The sequence below is a fragment of the Ovis canadensis genome, chromosome 19 (assembly GCF_042477335.2).
Source record: "Ovis canadensis isolate MfBH-ARS-UI-01 breed Bighorn chromosome 19, ARS-UI_OviCan_v2, whole genome shotgun sequence".
Classification (NCBI taxonomy): Eukaryota; Metazoa; Chordata; class Mammalia; order Artiodactyla; family Bovidae; genus Ovis; species Ovis canadensis.
Window position 1 is genome coordinate 65,258,300 of NC_091263.1, and position 14,364 is coordinate 65,272,663.

The 14,364-nt window shown below is 53.9% G+C and overlaps 1 protein-coding gene across 5 annotated transcripts in view; it reads right to left on the bottom strand.

The window, feature by feature from the left end:
• Positions 1-1,740: 1,740 nt before the first annotated feature.
• The window catches only part of DAG1 (dystroglycan 1), a 51,446-nt gene continuing 38,822 nt past the window's right edge, over positions 1,741-14,364 (bottom strand). For all 5 annotated transcript variants that reach the window (XM_069562116.1, XM_069562113.1, XM_069562114.1 and 2 more), the window contains exon 3: positions 1,741-6,597. In XM_069562116.1, coding sequence (XP_069418217.1) covers positions 4,195-6,597 — 2,403 coding nt within the window. In that variant the 3' untranslated portion in view covers positions 1,741-4,194. The remainder of the gene's footprint in view (positions 6,598-14,364) is intronic.

Below are 14,364 nucleotides of genomic sequence, written 5' to 3' on the forward strand. Positions count from 1 at the left end.
GCTGGGGGTGACTTGTTATCCCAACCTCACCCCACGGTTCCCAGGATTTCTCAGAATCCCTTGGAGACCAGCACCGTCCTATCTCACAGATGGGGAAGCCAGGCCTGACGGATCCTGGGAACTTGCCCTGGGTCAGAGGCAGAGGAAAGGCAGATTTCTGTAGCTCAGACAGCTCCCTCTCCCTTACGGTATCCTCTTTTTTCTGCCTCTGCCCTACACCACCTGCTCTAGCTTGAAAAAAATACATGAGTAGATGGTCCCTGTTCCCACCAAGGTGAAGCCACAGAAATCTGGCAGGAGTGCGGTGGGGCAGGAGCCCACCAGGCCAAGATCAGACATCCCTCAAGGAGAGAAAGGCAGGGCTGAGGCAGGAGAAACTCGTGGGTTCTCTGGCGCCCACCCCGCTCTCTTACTGTTCTTGGCTGAAACCAGAAATCCCTTTCCTCGAGTTCAAGAGTGAGTCCACTCAATCCGGTGGCTTTAGGTTAAATATTAAGCAGAACTTCCTGAGGCCAAGAGAGCAAAGGGCAGGGTCATTTCCTAGGCCCCTGCTGCTGGGTCCTGGGGTGAGGTATATGTGTCTCTGAATTCTTTCCTGGGGACAGCTTTTCCTGGAAAAGCTTTATCAGTGTGGTATTTAGTATGAGGCACTGGTGGCTCAGAAGGTAAAGAATCTGCCTGCAGTGCAGGAGACCCGGGTTCAGTCCCTGAGTTAGGAAGAATCTCTGGAGAAAGAAATGGCAACCCACTCCAGTATTCTTGCCTGGACAGTTTCATGGATGGAGCCTGGTGGGCTACATTCCCGCGGGTCACAAAGAGTCAGACACGACTGAGCAACTAACACTTTCACTTTCCTCCTCCAAGTAGTTGTCTGACCCTCAACTCCTTGCTCTGGGAGTGAGTTCTAGCTGCAACATAGGACCAGTCTCGGCACTGGATATTGAAGGTTCTGAGCAGAGCAGCAGCCTGGGGGCTGTAGGTGGTGAGGGGCCTGTGGCAGTGGGAGTGAGCCGAGGCACCAGTTGTTCCGTGACCAATGGCCCCGATCCTGCCTCTGAAGACACAGCTGCTGTATCCCCTGCCTCCCACGCCCTGGGCAGTGTCCTCGGACAACCCAGCCCTTCCTGGGCACTAAGTCATACTAAGCCTACCCAGCTGGCCTGTCCACCCCCTGCACCCAGAAACTATAACCATAGGCCCCAAGAGGGCAGAACAGCCTGACCAGAAACCACACTCCCCTTCTTCCCACTCAAGGCCAAGGCCAAACTGCCTGGAGACTCCTGGGAGGTTTCGCCAGTCTCAACCCCACAAGGTGGTGGGCAAGGGGCCCAGCCTGAGAGACCCCTGCCTGGGACCCACTCTGGGGCAGACCTCCTCTAGTAAGACCTCTTGCACCATCCTCCCCTCCCAGCCAGTCTTACTGGGTTTTCCCGCCTATTCTTCCCCTGACCCCCCAACTACAGATGAGGAAACTGACGTACAAGCTATGTCTCAGCTGGTTTAGGCAGAGGAGGTGCTAGGGAGGGCTCACTGGTTGCCAGAACTTCCAGGGCCAACCACCACCCCTCTCAGAGGCACAGAAATGGTAGGGATGTGAAGGCTATCCGGACAGCTGCTCAAAGGCCACCTCTGAGTGGGCCTAGCCGGGCCCCCTCTTTCCCTCCGTCACGTGGACTCCAGTCCCACCCTATACTCAAGTCGTGTAGGGGCCAGGGAAATAGATGCTTGGAGGCCATGGCATTGTAATAAAGACACTGCTTTTATTTAGTTCGATATGTTTCTATACAGAATGCAGAAAACACATCTTAAAATCATATAGAAGGAAATAAAAACACGTCAGTGGTTGGTGAACACTTGAATGTGAGATTGGCTCTCTGTCTCAGAGTCCAAAGACCATTGCCAGCCAGGCGCTCAGGGGAGGAGGCTGCCTGCAAGGGCATTGTTGCTGTTGTTATTCTGTTCACTGCCCCATTGCCTCCTGTTGCTATGGCAACAGGCCATTCTGGGCCAGCCACGTCTCTGCGTGGCAATGCCCAATGGTGGGGTTGCTAGGGGCAACGGAGCTTATTTGGAAGGCCTTTCAAAGCCCTCACCTGGAACACTGGAAATTGTTTATTTTTTTGGCGAGGTCATCAAAAAAAAAAATCATCCCACCAGGTCAGATCCAGCTTGCGGTCATGACTCTGGGGCACTGGGGGAACTCCAGCTTGGATCAGGACATGGAGGCACAAGGGCCGGTCACCACAGGTCCAGTCAGCCCTCACTATAGGCTCCACCCACCGGGGGCACCGCTCACCCCACCGGCGGGCCAGGCAGGAGAGAGAGGCTGGGCCCTGTCGGAGAAGGTGCAGAGAGGAATGCCCTCCAGAGAAGGGCAGGGTGAAGACCCCTCCACTCTGACCATCCCTCCCGTCCTGAGGCAGCACATGCGAATCCTCTGCAAAACGGTCAATATGGCTTAGAAGTGGCTGCTTGATGTGCACAGGGAGCCTGGGTCCTCCCACCCGCCCTTGATCACGGAAGGGACACATTATTGCAAAAGGCATTCCTCCCTAAAAGGTACTCAAAATAACTCTCAGACATCAAGAAGTCCTGCTCAAAACAGTTTCTTCCAAAGGAGGAAAATCAAAGCTGAGTGGGTGCCCCTGAGTCACGGGACAGAGATGCGGATGGATGGACGGACGTTCTGCTAAAAAAGGCAAAAGGAGCCCCAGTGTAATTCTGGAATTTAAACCATTAGGAAAAAAGGGGGGGGGTCAAAATGAGCAAAGCCGTCAGTCCCATGGAATCAACACTAAGAGCTTGTACAAACTGCTGTAAGCATCACCGTTTTTAATCTTTTTTTAATAAAACAATTTGAGGCTGTATAAAAACTTTAGTAAAAAATTAGCTTCGAGAGCCCACAGATTTTTTACTATGAACTATTGCTGGCACTCCTCCCCAGCCACCAGACCTTGCCCAGCTGTTCAGGCCCGAGGCCTGGGACTGGAGCGCCAGAGAAGAGGGGTGATGTGGGTCAGGGTGGGGCTATGGACTGTTGGGACAAAGTGGCCAAGGTCAAGTGAGGAAAGAGCGTCACATGACATAAAAATATTGCATCTTCACCAAAATGTCCCCCACTGAGTGTTTCAGAAACCATGATATTCCTTGGGATGGGGGGGGGAGAGAAAAAAAACCACACACAGAAGAAGGATAAAAGAAAACAGATTGATGTGGTCGAGTTCCTCGACCTCCCCAGCCGTCCCCACGAGCAGCTGGCCCACCCTGGAGCACCTAGGTTGGGGGCCACGGCCACCGCCGCCTCTTGGAGTCCCCTTTCCGTGGAAATGAAGACCCCTTGGTGGTGGGCCGCTGGCGTGCATGGGGTGGGGGGTGTGGATGTCCTTGGCCTAAGAGGCCCCCTCCAGCTTCCAGCCCCTGGCAATGGTGGGACAGCAAGCCCAGCACCAGGGCCCTGGCCCCTGAGCCAGGGCCAGGAGGCCCCCAGGCGGGCTCTCTGGGGTATCAGAGCAACCAAGTTTACGTAGTGTGAAAAAATAGGATTCCTTTGATAAAAAATACTGTCCCTTGGTCTTCTCTAAGTTTGAAACACCCTGGGAGCTTATTTTTAGCAAAGCAATTTCCCATACCCACCCCCAAATGATACATACAAGTTTAGGTAAACAGCAGATTAAATGTAAAAACTTAACCTTAACGTCTGAAAGTCCTTTGAATTTAATCTGTAGCTACTGTTTTCCATGTTACATCCTGCAGCTAGACACACGTGAATAGAAAAAAAACAGTACAATTAGTGTTAAAGGCAAAACGCAGAGAGCCGCCGGGAGGCCGCCCAGCACTGCCTGCGAGTTCATTCACGGTTCCTCGCTCCCTCCATCTACCTCTACTCCAAACGGTGCTTTCAGAGCCAGCCAGCCTTCAAAAAACGCAGCGAAGGATTTTCTATGAACAAACAAGAAGCTGTTAGGCAAAAATTAAAAGGAAAAAAAAATGTCCCCAAAGTCTCTCCAGCGGCTTTGGGGTTTAGGAGGGCCGGAGAGGGCGGGCTTGTCCAGGCCCCGTGTGTGTGTCAGTGCACGTGAGGTCAGGCGTCGGCTCCCAGTGGGCGCTGGTCTGCAGGCCACCGGCCTCCACAGACAACACCGTGTTGTCTCCAGGGCCCTGCCCTACCCCTACCTCCACCCAGGCGCTTGTGGGTTAAGGGGGCACGTAGGGAGGGGGCGACCGGTAGGGGGTCATGTTCTTGGGCCGGGAGCCCTTGCCCTCCATGGGGGCTGTGAAGGGCGGCGGGGGCTGGTAGGGCGGCGCGCTGGGATCCTCATCCCGCAGGGGCGCATATTCTCCCACGGTGTCCTGGTTCAGGGGAGTGGTCTCGGGCACACTCTGGTTGGGGTACTCGGGAGGGGGGAGGGGGGCTTTCTCCTCCTGCAGGATCAGCGGCATGCTGGAGGAGGGCGGGGGCTTGGAGTCGTCCAGCTCGTCCGCAAAGATGATGGGCACCCCCTTCTTGATGAAGGTGGCTTGGTCCTCCAGGGTGAGCTTGCCCTTCCGCTTCTTGCGGTAGCAGATCATGGCAATGATGCCCGCGATGAGCAGGATGGCTGCCACCACCACAGCCGGGATGACCGTGTGCAAGTACACGTCGTCCTCGCTGCTCCTCTCAGGGTCCCGGTCTGGCACCTCCGTGGCTGGCGCCTCCGAGGGCACCCTCCTGGGTGGCGCCGCTGGGACAAACTGGAGATGCCGGCAGCTGCCAGAGCCTGTCACTGTGATGCTCATGGCCTGGAAGTCAGGCTCCAGTGCGTTGACGAAGGCAGCTCGAGGCTTTCCGTCATCTTCGGCGATCCTCCGGCTCAGCGCCGTGATCTGCTCCTTGGGGCAGGGCTCCAGGGGCAGGGTATTGTTGGTCCACTCCACCACAATGGAGCCCCGGGTGATGTTCTGCAGGGTGATGGTGCTGCAGTTGCGGTCCCCAAAGGCAAAGGCCAGCTTCTTCACCAGAGCAATCTTCTTGTGAATGTCGTTTGTCACGGCTGCAGGATCACCTGTCAACTTAGCCTTGAAGCGTGCAGGAGCCTTGTCCCCTTGAGGGCGCCTGTGGACGTGGATCTCAAAGGCATCCACCGCCGACAGGCCCCCCTTGTCCGTGGCGTGCATGAAGTACTCATGCTTGCCCACGTGGCTGCTGTCTGGCAGGCCATACATGAGCTGGCTGTTGCTGTTGAACTGCACCCACGACTTCTCGCCTACCAGCTGCTGCTCCCGAAGCTTCAGGGTCAACTTCAGCTTATCAGTGGTGGTGTCCTCGTTGTCATAGAAGGTGTCCGACGGAATCTTCACCTCAAAGTAGGTGCCGACCCAAGCGTCCACCCTGTCGATGTGGTTCTTGAGCTCTGGGCGCTGGTTGGGTTCCCTTCCGTGGGGCACCCCACTGGTGGTGGTGCGGATGCGTGTTGGCGGGGAGGCGGTTTCCAGTCTGGTGATGGGCGCCTTGGTGGTGACCCGGGGCACCGGTCGGGATGTCCGCGGCTTCTTGGTCGGCCTTCGAGTGGTGGCGGTAGAGGAGTCAGTAGAAGGTGTGGCTGGTCTGGGCGTGGACACTCGTGGCTTCCTGGTGGTCATCGTAGGAGGGGTGATGACTGCTGTGGGCTCCACGTAGCCAGGAATGGTCATTGTTGGGCGGATCTGGCTGGGAACCGTGGTGCCAGCTTCTGACACCCGAGTGGGCTGGATGGGGCCAAGGGTTGGGGTCTGAACAATGGCACCTCGAGTCCGAATGGTGACTGTGGGCTTCCCGGGAACAGGGTCCCTGACCGGAGGAGCCATGGTCTCGGTTGGAGGAGCAATGGCTGGAGACGTGGGGGTGGGCACAATTCTGGATGGTGGCTCCTGGATGGCCGTGGTGGGGGGCCCAATGGCCGTGACAGGCGTGGGCGTGGCATGGATCTGCCTCCGGATGCGTTTGGGGAGAGGGGGTTTCTTGTTGGCGATGTGCCAGCCCACCACAGGGTAGCCAAGCTGTGCAGACATGGCGCCCTCCCTGGCGGGGACCTCCACGCCACGAATGTCAGGCACACTGTTCTGGTTCAGGGCGCAGCCCAGCTTCCAGGAGAGCAGGGCCCCGTTCTCCACCACCTTCTTTGCGTTGCCTGGGCCCGCCATGAAAGCCGACATGTCGAACAGTCTGTTGTTCACCACGGGCACCAGCTTCATATTGTGCGGCTCAACTTCGGAGAAGCCCCGCATCCGGCGCAGCAGGTCGATCCTTTGCTTTGGGGTCATCTTGGTGAGGTCAGCATCCAGAATGACTGTCAGGACGGTCACGGGCTCATCGGCAGCACAGACCGAGGACACCACCTCGCCGGGGTCCGGTGAGGCCGCCCGCAGCGACTGCGGCTCGCTGTGGTCTTCAGGGTAGACCTCAATAGAGAACACGCTGGAAGTCTGGGGGACGTGGCTCCCATTGGCCCCCAGTCGTGCAGCGCTGACTGAAATGTAGTGCACTCCCTTATCGGTGTCAAGAGGGAGACCCTCCAGGGTGTGGCTCCTTGGGTCCCAGTGCAGCCAGGATGGTAAGGCCTCCTTCCCCGCAGCTGACACCTACGAGAGACATCAGTTTGAGTCAGTCGCTACGCTCGCTGCATAACGTGATCATGATCTAATAGTTAGCCAGGGGCCTAGCCTATGGGGCAGGCCTGAGGTACAATTCAGAATTCCTGTTGGAGGAACTACCTCTGCTTCACCTGTCACGAAAGACTGGGACCACCCGATGGGCTAGCGTGGAAGGCCAATGACTCACCCAAGAGAGTCACACAGTGTGGGGATGGCAGTGCTGGCACAGGACTGATGCCACAGAGCTCAAGAATGTTGCAGTGACATGCCTGCCACCTGCTCACCCACTCTGCCTGCAGGAGCAAGCTCGAGGGTCTCCCTCCTCAGCGCTCCTTTCCACCCTCACCTCAGACTTCTCCCCGGCCCTCCAGAGACACCACAACTTTGCACACGTCCTACGCTTGGCCTGGAGTGCCTTTCCTGCCCAGAAGTAGAAATACAGCGGGGTGCAGGGACAGCTCAGTGCCCACAAGTGACTCATTTTACAAATGCCACGCTACATTCCAGTGTGGTGGGGCACATCTGGTTAGCTGTAGCTGATGTCCCCATTAACCCTGTTTTTCAAATCTCAAGCAAAACTGCAATGCCCAGAGAGGGGGGAATGGAAACAATGGCTCTAAGAAGAGTGTTTACCAAAGGCATCCCAAGGACCTCTGGTCTCTCTCAGAGAGAGTTCAGTAGTCAGCTTCATTTGGGAAATACATGGAGCTCACCTCTGTCCTTGCAAAGCCAGAGCACAGAAGCAGGCCTTGGGAACTCACCCCTTTTCCACCCAGCAGCACCTCCCAGACTTATTTCAGGGCCGAAGTCCTCTTCCACAGCAACGTGACTGGTACTATGTAAAGCCTCCCAAGGGAATGCCACCATAAAAACTTTCGCTATCAGCTGACGAGAGGGAAACAAGACTCACCTCTTGTCCAGGCCCCACCTCTGACTCCTCTCATCTTTGGGAAATACCCGCTCCTGCCTCCACTCTCAGCTCCACTGTCCTGTCCATCCAGTGCAGAGACACACTGGCCAACAGATGGGATGTCTCACTGCCAGCCTCAGCCCAGGGACTGCCCTTTGTGGTCACTGTTGCTCAGGAGAGGGACACCTTAATAGGCTTCCCTCCCTGTGGCAGGAAGGCCAGAGCTATGTCTGCTGGGTTCCCCAGGGGCCCTGGTTCCTCAGGCTTCCTCCTTTTTTTGGCTTCCTCCTCCTAATTAGCCAAGTGGCTAAATGACTGGGGAGGAGACCCTGAACTTGTACCTACTCTTCCCAGCTGGGCTCCAGGTGGACGTCCATGCGGCACACCATTCCATCAGCCTTATCAGAGACCTAAAGTTTACCCTACTTCTGAAGAGATTTCCCACCTCCAGCACACAAGCCATGAGAAGACATGTAACATTATCAGAAGTTGTCCTTCACTGACTACTCTTTGAACTACTGAGTTCACCGAGGGTCTGTGAACACTTTCCATCTAATTAATGTACCATCAAGAATCACCCAGCTCATCACTCACCATGCATGCACTGCAAACGCAACCAATATCAGAAATATATTTTATTGTATAGTTATTTACAGTAAAATATATACTGTATAACTGTACAGTTATTTTACTGTAAACATGGGTGTCTTCAAATCCATGGAAAATACTACATATAGTCTTCCCTTACAATCTTTTCAGCTACAAAAATACTTATTACAACTGCTTTGACTGAAAAACCTGTGCTTTAAATTTTTTCAGTTCATGTATGCTAAATACAAAAACTGCCACATCCACATATAAACATGTAAAGCAAAGGCTGAACGATCCAGATTTGCGAAAAATGTGAAGCAAAGGTGTAAGGCCAGATGGAGTAGTCAGGGGACCATGACGTGTTTCCCAGGGGTGGTACAGGGACTGCAGTGCTGAGAGGAAGGCAGTGGGTGAGCCAGGGTGTAGACCCAGCTCTCCGGCCACCCACGGCCATTTCTCCTAACCCCACTCCATCCCAATGGCCACCACTGGGATGAGAGCACAGCTGCAAGACAGAAAAAGGAGAAAGGGAAGGCCAGAATGGAACTCTGGGTGAAGTCAGCCAAGCAGGAGCCACCTGTAGAAAAGATGGAACAGGGGCAGAGACCAGGGGAGGCTCCAGATGGCTGCCAAGTGGCTAGCCTCAGTGGTCGGGCAGTTAGGCCCGTGCCCAGGCCTGTGCGTTCCAGCAGCACAGATGAGTGAGCAGTCCCAGCACTTTTTCAAGTCTGTCTCGGTTACGTAAGGGCGGTCTATGACAGAGAAGGGCGCCCACCTCCTCAAGCCGCCCCGCCTGCTCGCTCCTTGTTCTGCAGACCCCAAGAGCCACAGTTCTGCGGACCCCAAGAGCCACAGTTCTGCTGTCAGACATTTCCAAGGAATAAACCCAGATTGGCCAAGACTTCCCATACGGCCAGTCTTCTTTAAACTATGCCAAGTTAACATTTTAACATGTTAATAATGTGTTAACATAAACAATAAATATTAAAGAAAACCCCAGGTTTTACCAAAAAGCAAGTTATAATGCTCAATCTCAAACTGGGCGATGGAAGAGCAGACTATGTAGCTTTATTTTGGTTATGGAAATGAATTCTTTCACTACGGTCTACCCACAGCTTTAGACATGTGGGGTAAGCCAAGTCAGAAAAACAGAGCCAAGTCACTCCAACCTGCACCTGCCTTCCCTTCTGCAAATTCTTGCTCCTCGGAGTCCCAGAGCCCCGGCCACAGGGCAGGTGTTCCTCCCGGATCTAGAGCCCGAAGCAAACAGCTCCCAGCGTCGTGGGCCCTCCTCAGAAAGGAAGGAGAGGCATTAACGTGCACAGACTGAAGTCCATGCATCTCTGAGCATCTTGGTGCTGCAAACATCAGACCCAGGCCGCACTTCGGCTGGCACTGATTCATTTTAATAGAGGGGCCACAGGAAGCAAAACAAATCCAAGTTCCACAAGAAGCCTAGCCAAGACACAGGTAAGCTGGCCCCTCTGCATTTTCAAGGCCATTTGAGGGAAAGTCCCTGAACTGGGAAGTCTGAAAATGCCTGAAGGTCTGGCAGTGTCCACGTCCCCCCACCAGCTGCCCCTCCCTCTCAAGGGCCCTCAGTAAAGGAAACGCTCTAAGATGCAACATCTGCTCTACCTTGACAAAGCAGGAGACCCCCCAGCCCAGTCCACGGGAACTCCGGACATCCTCCCCAGCTTTCAAAACTTCCCAGTTCCAGACCGCTTTTCCTCTTAGGGCCTGAGGGTGAAGCAGGATATGAAAGTTCCTTCTCAGAAACACAGCGCCTGTGACAAGCCAGAACTCATCTCTATAATAACACCCTACCCAAGGGGAGCCCCATCTTCAGGAGCTCTTGGCTGACTCCCAGCTGCAGGCAGTCTGAAGCTTCATCCAGCCTCAGTTTTCTCATATCTAAAAACAGGGGGAAGATGCCAACCTTGTGTGATCACAGGATCAGGCACACGCTGGACTCTGTCAGGGCTGGCCCCTGCCCACCCCTCTGGGCTGAGAGAGGACACAGCACACACTGTGAGGCTCACAGCCACAGGAATGGGTCCAGGGTGTGTCCAGGCTCCACTCCCTGATTGTCCTGCCCAACTGGCCTCGGACCCAGCAGACACTGAGGCCTTGTCTCCCTGCTCATAGCCCAAAGCAGAAACTCAAAGCATCAAAGGAGAGTGGAGAGGCCATAGGAAGAGGAAGCCAGGACCCTCTAAGGGAACCAGGCCAAGGCTGGGGACCCTCAGGGACTTGCTTACCTGTTAAGACCTGTTTGCTAAGAGTGGATGAAAACATCGAGGAGGCATGGGGGTGGGGAGAACCCACTGTCAGTGACAGCCCACAGCCAGCACTCACCTCCCCTAAGTCTAAAATGCGTGCGACTGATCCTGGCCCATTTGCACATGAGATTCTGACTATCCTTGGAATCCTTCGTTTACTCGTATAGAAATTTCTGTCCTCACTGTACTGTAGCCAGACACGACTAACCCCTAAGAGCTGCTAGGCTAGGAATGGCAGGCAAGAAGCGGGAGTCAGAGCTCTGTGTGAAGTGCTCCTAGCAGGAGCACATGTATTTAGGGTGACAGGCTGTCCTGGACATGGAACTCCCCCCACCCCATTAAATACCAGCAAAACCTGAGAGTAAGGAGACCTCAGGCAATGGGAACAGGAGAAACTGCAGGAGGAAGCCTGACTTGAATCACAGGCTCCAGGTCACAGGTCACCCAGAAAGAGCCAGAAACCTCGTCAGTTTCAGCAACCCTCAGAGAGACCACGCTTCTGAGATGGAAGGTAAGCCCGGCACGGAGGAAAACAAGATCTTGAACAGCTATACACCCAGTTTTAGAGGTCTTGATCAATAAAGTACATCCAGAAACATTGGAATCAAATCACTGAATGAAAATCACAAAACCTGAGTAGACCCACAAGGAGTTCTGAAGACTACCTGCCCTGTGGTGCCTGCAATTAATCACCATGACCAAGGGCTGGGGAGCTACCAAATAGGAAGGTTTCGGTCACGCCTCAGTCTGTACTAGCAAATGACTAGTAACTGACTTCCTGTTCAGTTCTCAGACATTCTCTCCAATTGCTTATCTGGTGCCTTCTCTTGCACAGGAGCCTGTCAAGCACGCAGTATGAAAAAAGACCTGTGTTAAACACCATGCAACATATGTAGAGTCTCTCAATCCAAATCGGTATTCTTCCACACCTAGAACAAGAAGAAATGGGCAGAGGAGCTTCTATTACTTCGCGCTTCATCAAAGAGCAGGTATCTGCCCACAGTCTAGGCCGTGGTGCTAGGCAGAACTGAAAGACAAAACTGAGGAGTTGGACTCTCACTAGGGCCTAATTAACTCTTACGATCGCTGACTCCTAAAACCAAGAAAACCTAAGTTTTATCATTCAGAACCCACCAAGTGGTATCTTATCCATGCAGGTGTTACGGGACTTATAAAAGGCAAGCAAAGACTCCAGAAAGATGGATGAGCACTTTCATATTCATGTCACTTGGAGGGGCTAATGACAGCCAGCAAAGAGGGATCTTAGGAATTAAGTATAATCAAGAAACTTCTCCTCATTTGGTGAGAAGTCCCTGACACTACAAACATTTTGGAGGGTCCTCTGGCACCTTCCAACCAACACCTGGAGCCAGAACAGTCCCAGGGGATCGGCCTAGGCCCTTCCCTGAATACCCAACTGATGTGCCAGGAGAAGGTGTTCTCAGAGGCCCATTTCACAGGGGCACAAACTGCTGCCCTGTGACACCACACTGCTTGGGCCTCTGAGCAGCCTGCCCTGGTTAAGCCCCTGCCTTCCCTCAGACCTGGTCACTGGCTCCTGGACCCTGCAGCCCCTCTCCCCTCAGAAAAGCTGCAGACCACCTGTCTATGGCTGGGAACCACAGGCACACCCCGAAGGTCCTGGCACATGAAGCAACTATGTGGTGGGCTCCTGTGCTGCTCCGGGTGAAGGCAACAGTCCTTCTGATGGACTCGGCTTCCAGTTTCTGGGCCCCCGCCCCCTCATGGCACTGACTCACGTTCAGGGTGAGCCTGTGTCTGGCCGTGGACTATGACAATGAGACGAATCTGCTCCGCGGCCAAGCTCAACTTCTGCAGATGGTGCACATGGGCAGTCACATGGCCAGGCTGTGGGGAGATGGCACATGCCAACAGGGAGAGCCTCTGGCTGGAGGTCAAAGGGCCAAGGCTTTGCCCCCACATAGGGGCAGGAACCAGGGTGGACACACTTTGCTTTGCTGAAACACAATCATTGGTCCTGCTGCGTGACATTCAAAGCTCACACCAGAACACGTCCAATGCTACAAGGGCCAAGGCCACGGGATCATATGTTGAACACAACTTGTTCAGCCTAAAGGGTGCCCCTCTGGTCTGAGTTATGAAGCATTTTACCTGATGTTAACTGTTCTCATCTAAAAAAAAAACAAAAATTCATCATTTTCCCCCCAAACTAAGGGACAGCTGAGCATAATTATAACCACTAGTAAAATTCTCAGAATCAGTCCATCAACCCCAAGCCCTGAGATCAACCATTTTCACTCTGTCGTGTTCTTTCAGTCATCATCAGTAATTTTTCTTCCCCCTAAAACATAGAAGCCGATATATTCAGTAAGTATTTGAGCTGATGTGTCTGGGCAAATGCCATTCTGACGACCCACCCCCAAGGATGCCTTCCTTCGCCAACCCGCATTTCCCGGTGTGCCCTGCTCACAAGGGAGCCATTCAGAGCCAGGGAACACCCACTTGAGGCAGGAAGAAACTGCAGTTCATCTCACGCAGGCGGGGTGGCCGCAAAGCTCTCAAGCATCCAAAGAAATGCTCCTTTCATGAGCTCCCCTTCCTGGCCAAAAAGAGTGGCCATTGTTCTGCGGGGAACAATTGGGGGCCGATGCCAGCGGCTGAGAGCACAGTCCCAGGAAGGGCTGCTCCCAGTCTGCCGACATCTTGGGCTGGGAGAAATTCCACATTGTCTCCAGACAAGGAGACTGAAGGGGAGCAGGGATGAAAAGCCATCCTCGAGGGCACTATCAAAATGAAACATCGGGGGGGGGGGGGCCCAGAGGGGCAGCCCAATCATTCTGTGAGACGCAGAGACTTCCAACTGCCCCAGAGAGGAGGGGTTATATAATCACCTTCCTTGGCCACTCCTGCCTGCGTGCGTGCTCAGTCACTGCAGCCGTGTCCGACTCTTTGCGACCCCAGGGACTCTAGCCCGCCAGGGTCCTCTATCCATGGATTCTCCAGGCCAGAACACTGGAGTGGGTTGTCATGCCCTCCTCCAACGGATCTTCCTGACCCAGGGTCTGAACCCATGTCTCCTGTCTCCTGCACTTGGCAGGCAGCTTCTTTACCACTAGCGCCACCTGGGAGGCCCTCAGCCATCCCTACACTCACTCAACTCAGGACAGGCGCCCTTAGGGAGCCGGCGCCATAGTGTAAGTGTAAGGGTCACTTACACTATGGCCTACTTGGAACAGCTTCAGATCTGCCCAGTGAAGGCAAAGCTGGCTTCTGTGGGACCTCTCCCCACAGGACCTGAGAAATCTGCCTGCGTCGGGGTGGAGGAAAAGGGCCCCAATGCTGAAACTGAGCCTGAAAGAGGTGGCTGTGCCCGTGCTGACAGAAGAGAAAAAGCCAGTGGCCTGGGGTGGGTCCTGAGCTTGGCATATCTGTGGGGCAGAAAGGGGCTGCTGTGCTGAGACATGGCATGCACAGGGCAAGGGGAGAGAGGAGGCCAGAAGCCAGATCAAACAGGACTTAATTCTAAGCGCAGGGGGGATGGGAGGCCTGTTCTGAGCAGACTCGGACTTTACAAAGATGTCTCTTGCCTCGGTATGGAGAACAGACTGAGGGGTTAAGAACAGAGGCAGGGCGCCTGGGAAGAGGTGAGCAAGTGCTACTTTGGCTGATGGCAATGTTGATGGATATGACTTGGAGGTCACCCCAACAAGGCTCCTTGGGACCAAGATCTGAAATGTTCCTCACATACCCAAGAATATTGGGCAGCCATTAAAAGTTAGACTCCCAAAGAATACTTAAATAACAAAGGAGAAAAACTCAAAAGTACAGTGAATGAAAAAAGGTTTAAAAATATGATTTCAGGTCTGCCTAAAATGTCCGTGTGCCTACGTGACATGGATACTTATTGATGAATGCAGAAAATGATGTACATTAGTGGTAGGAACCACCATAGTTTTTTTTTCCCCTACCTTTCCTATACATTTACACATT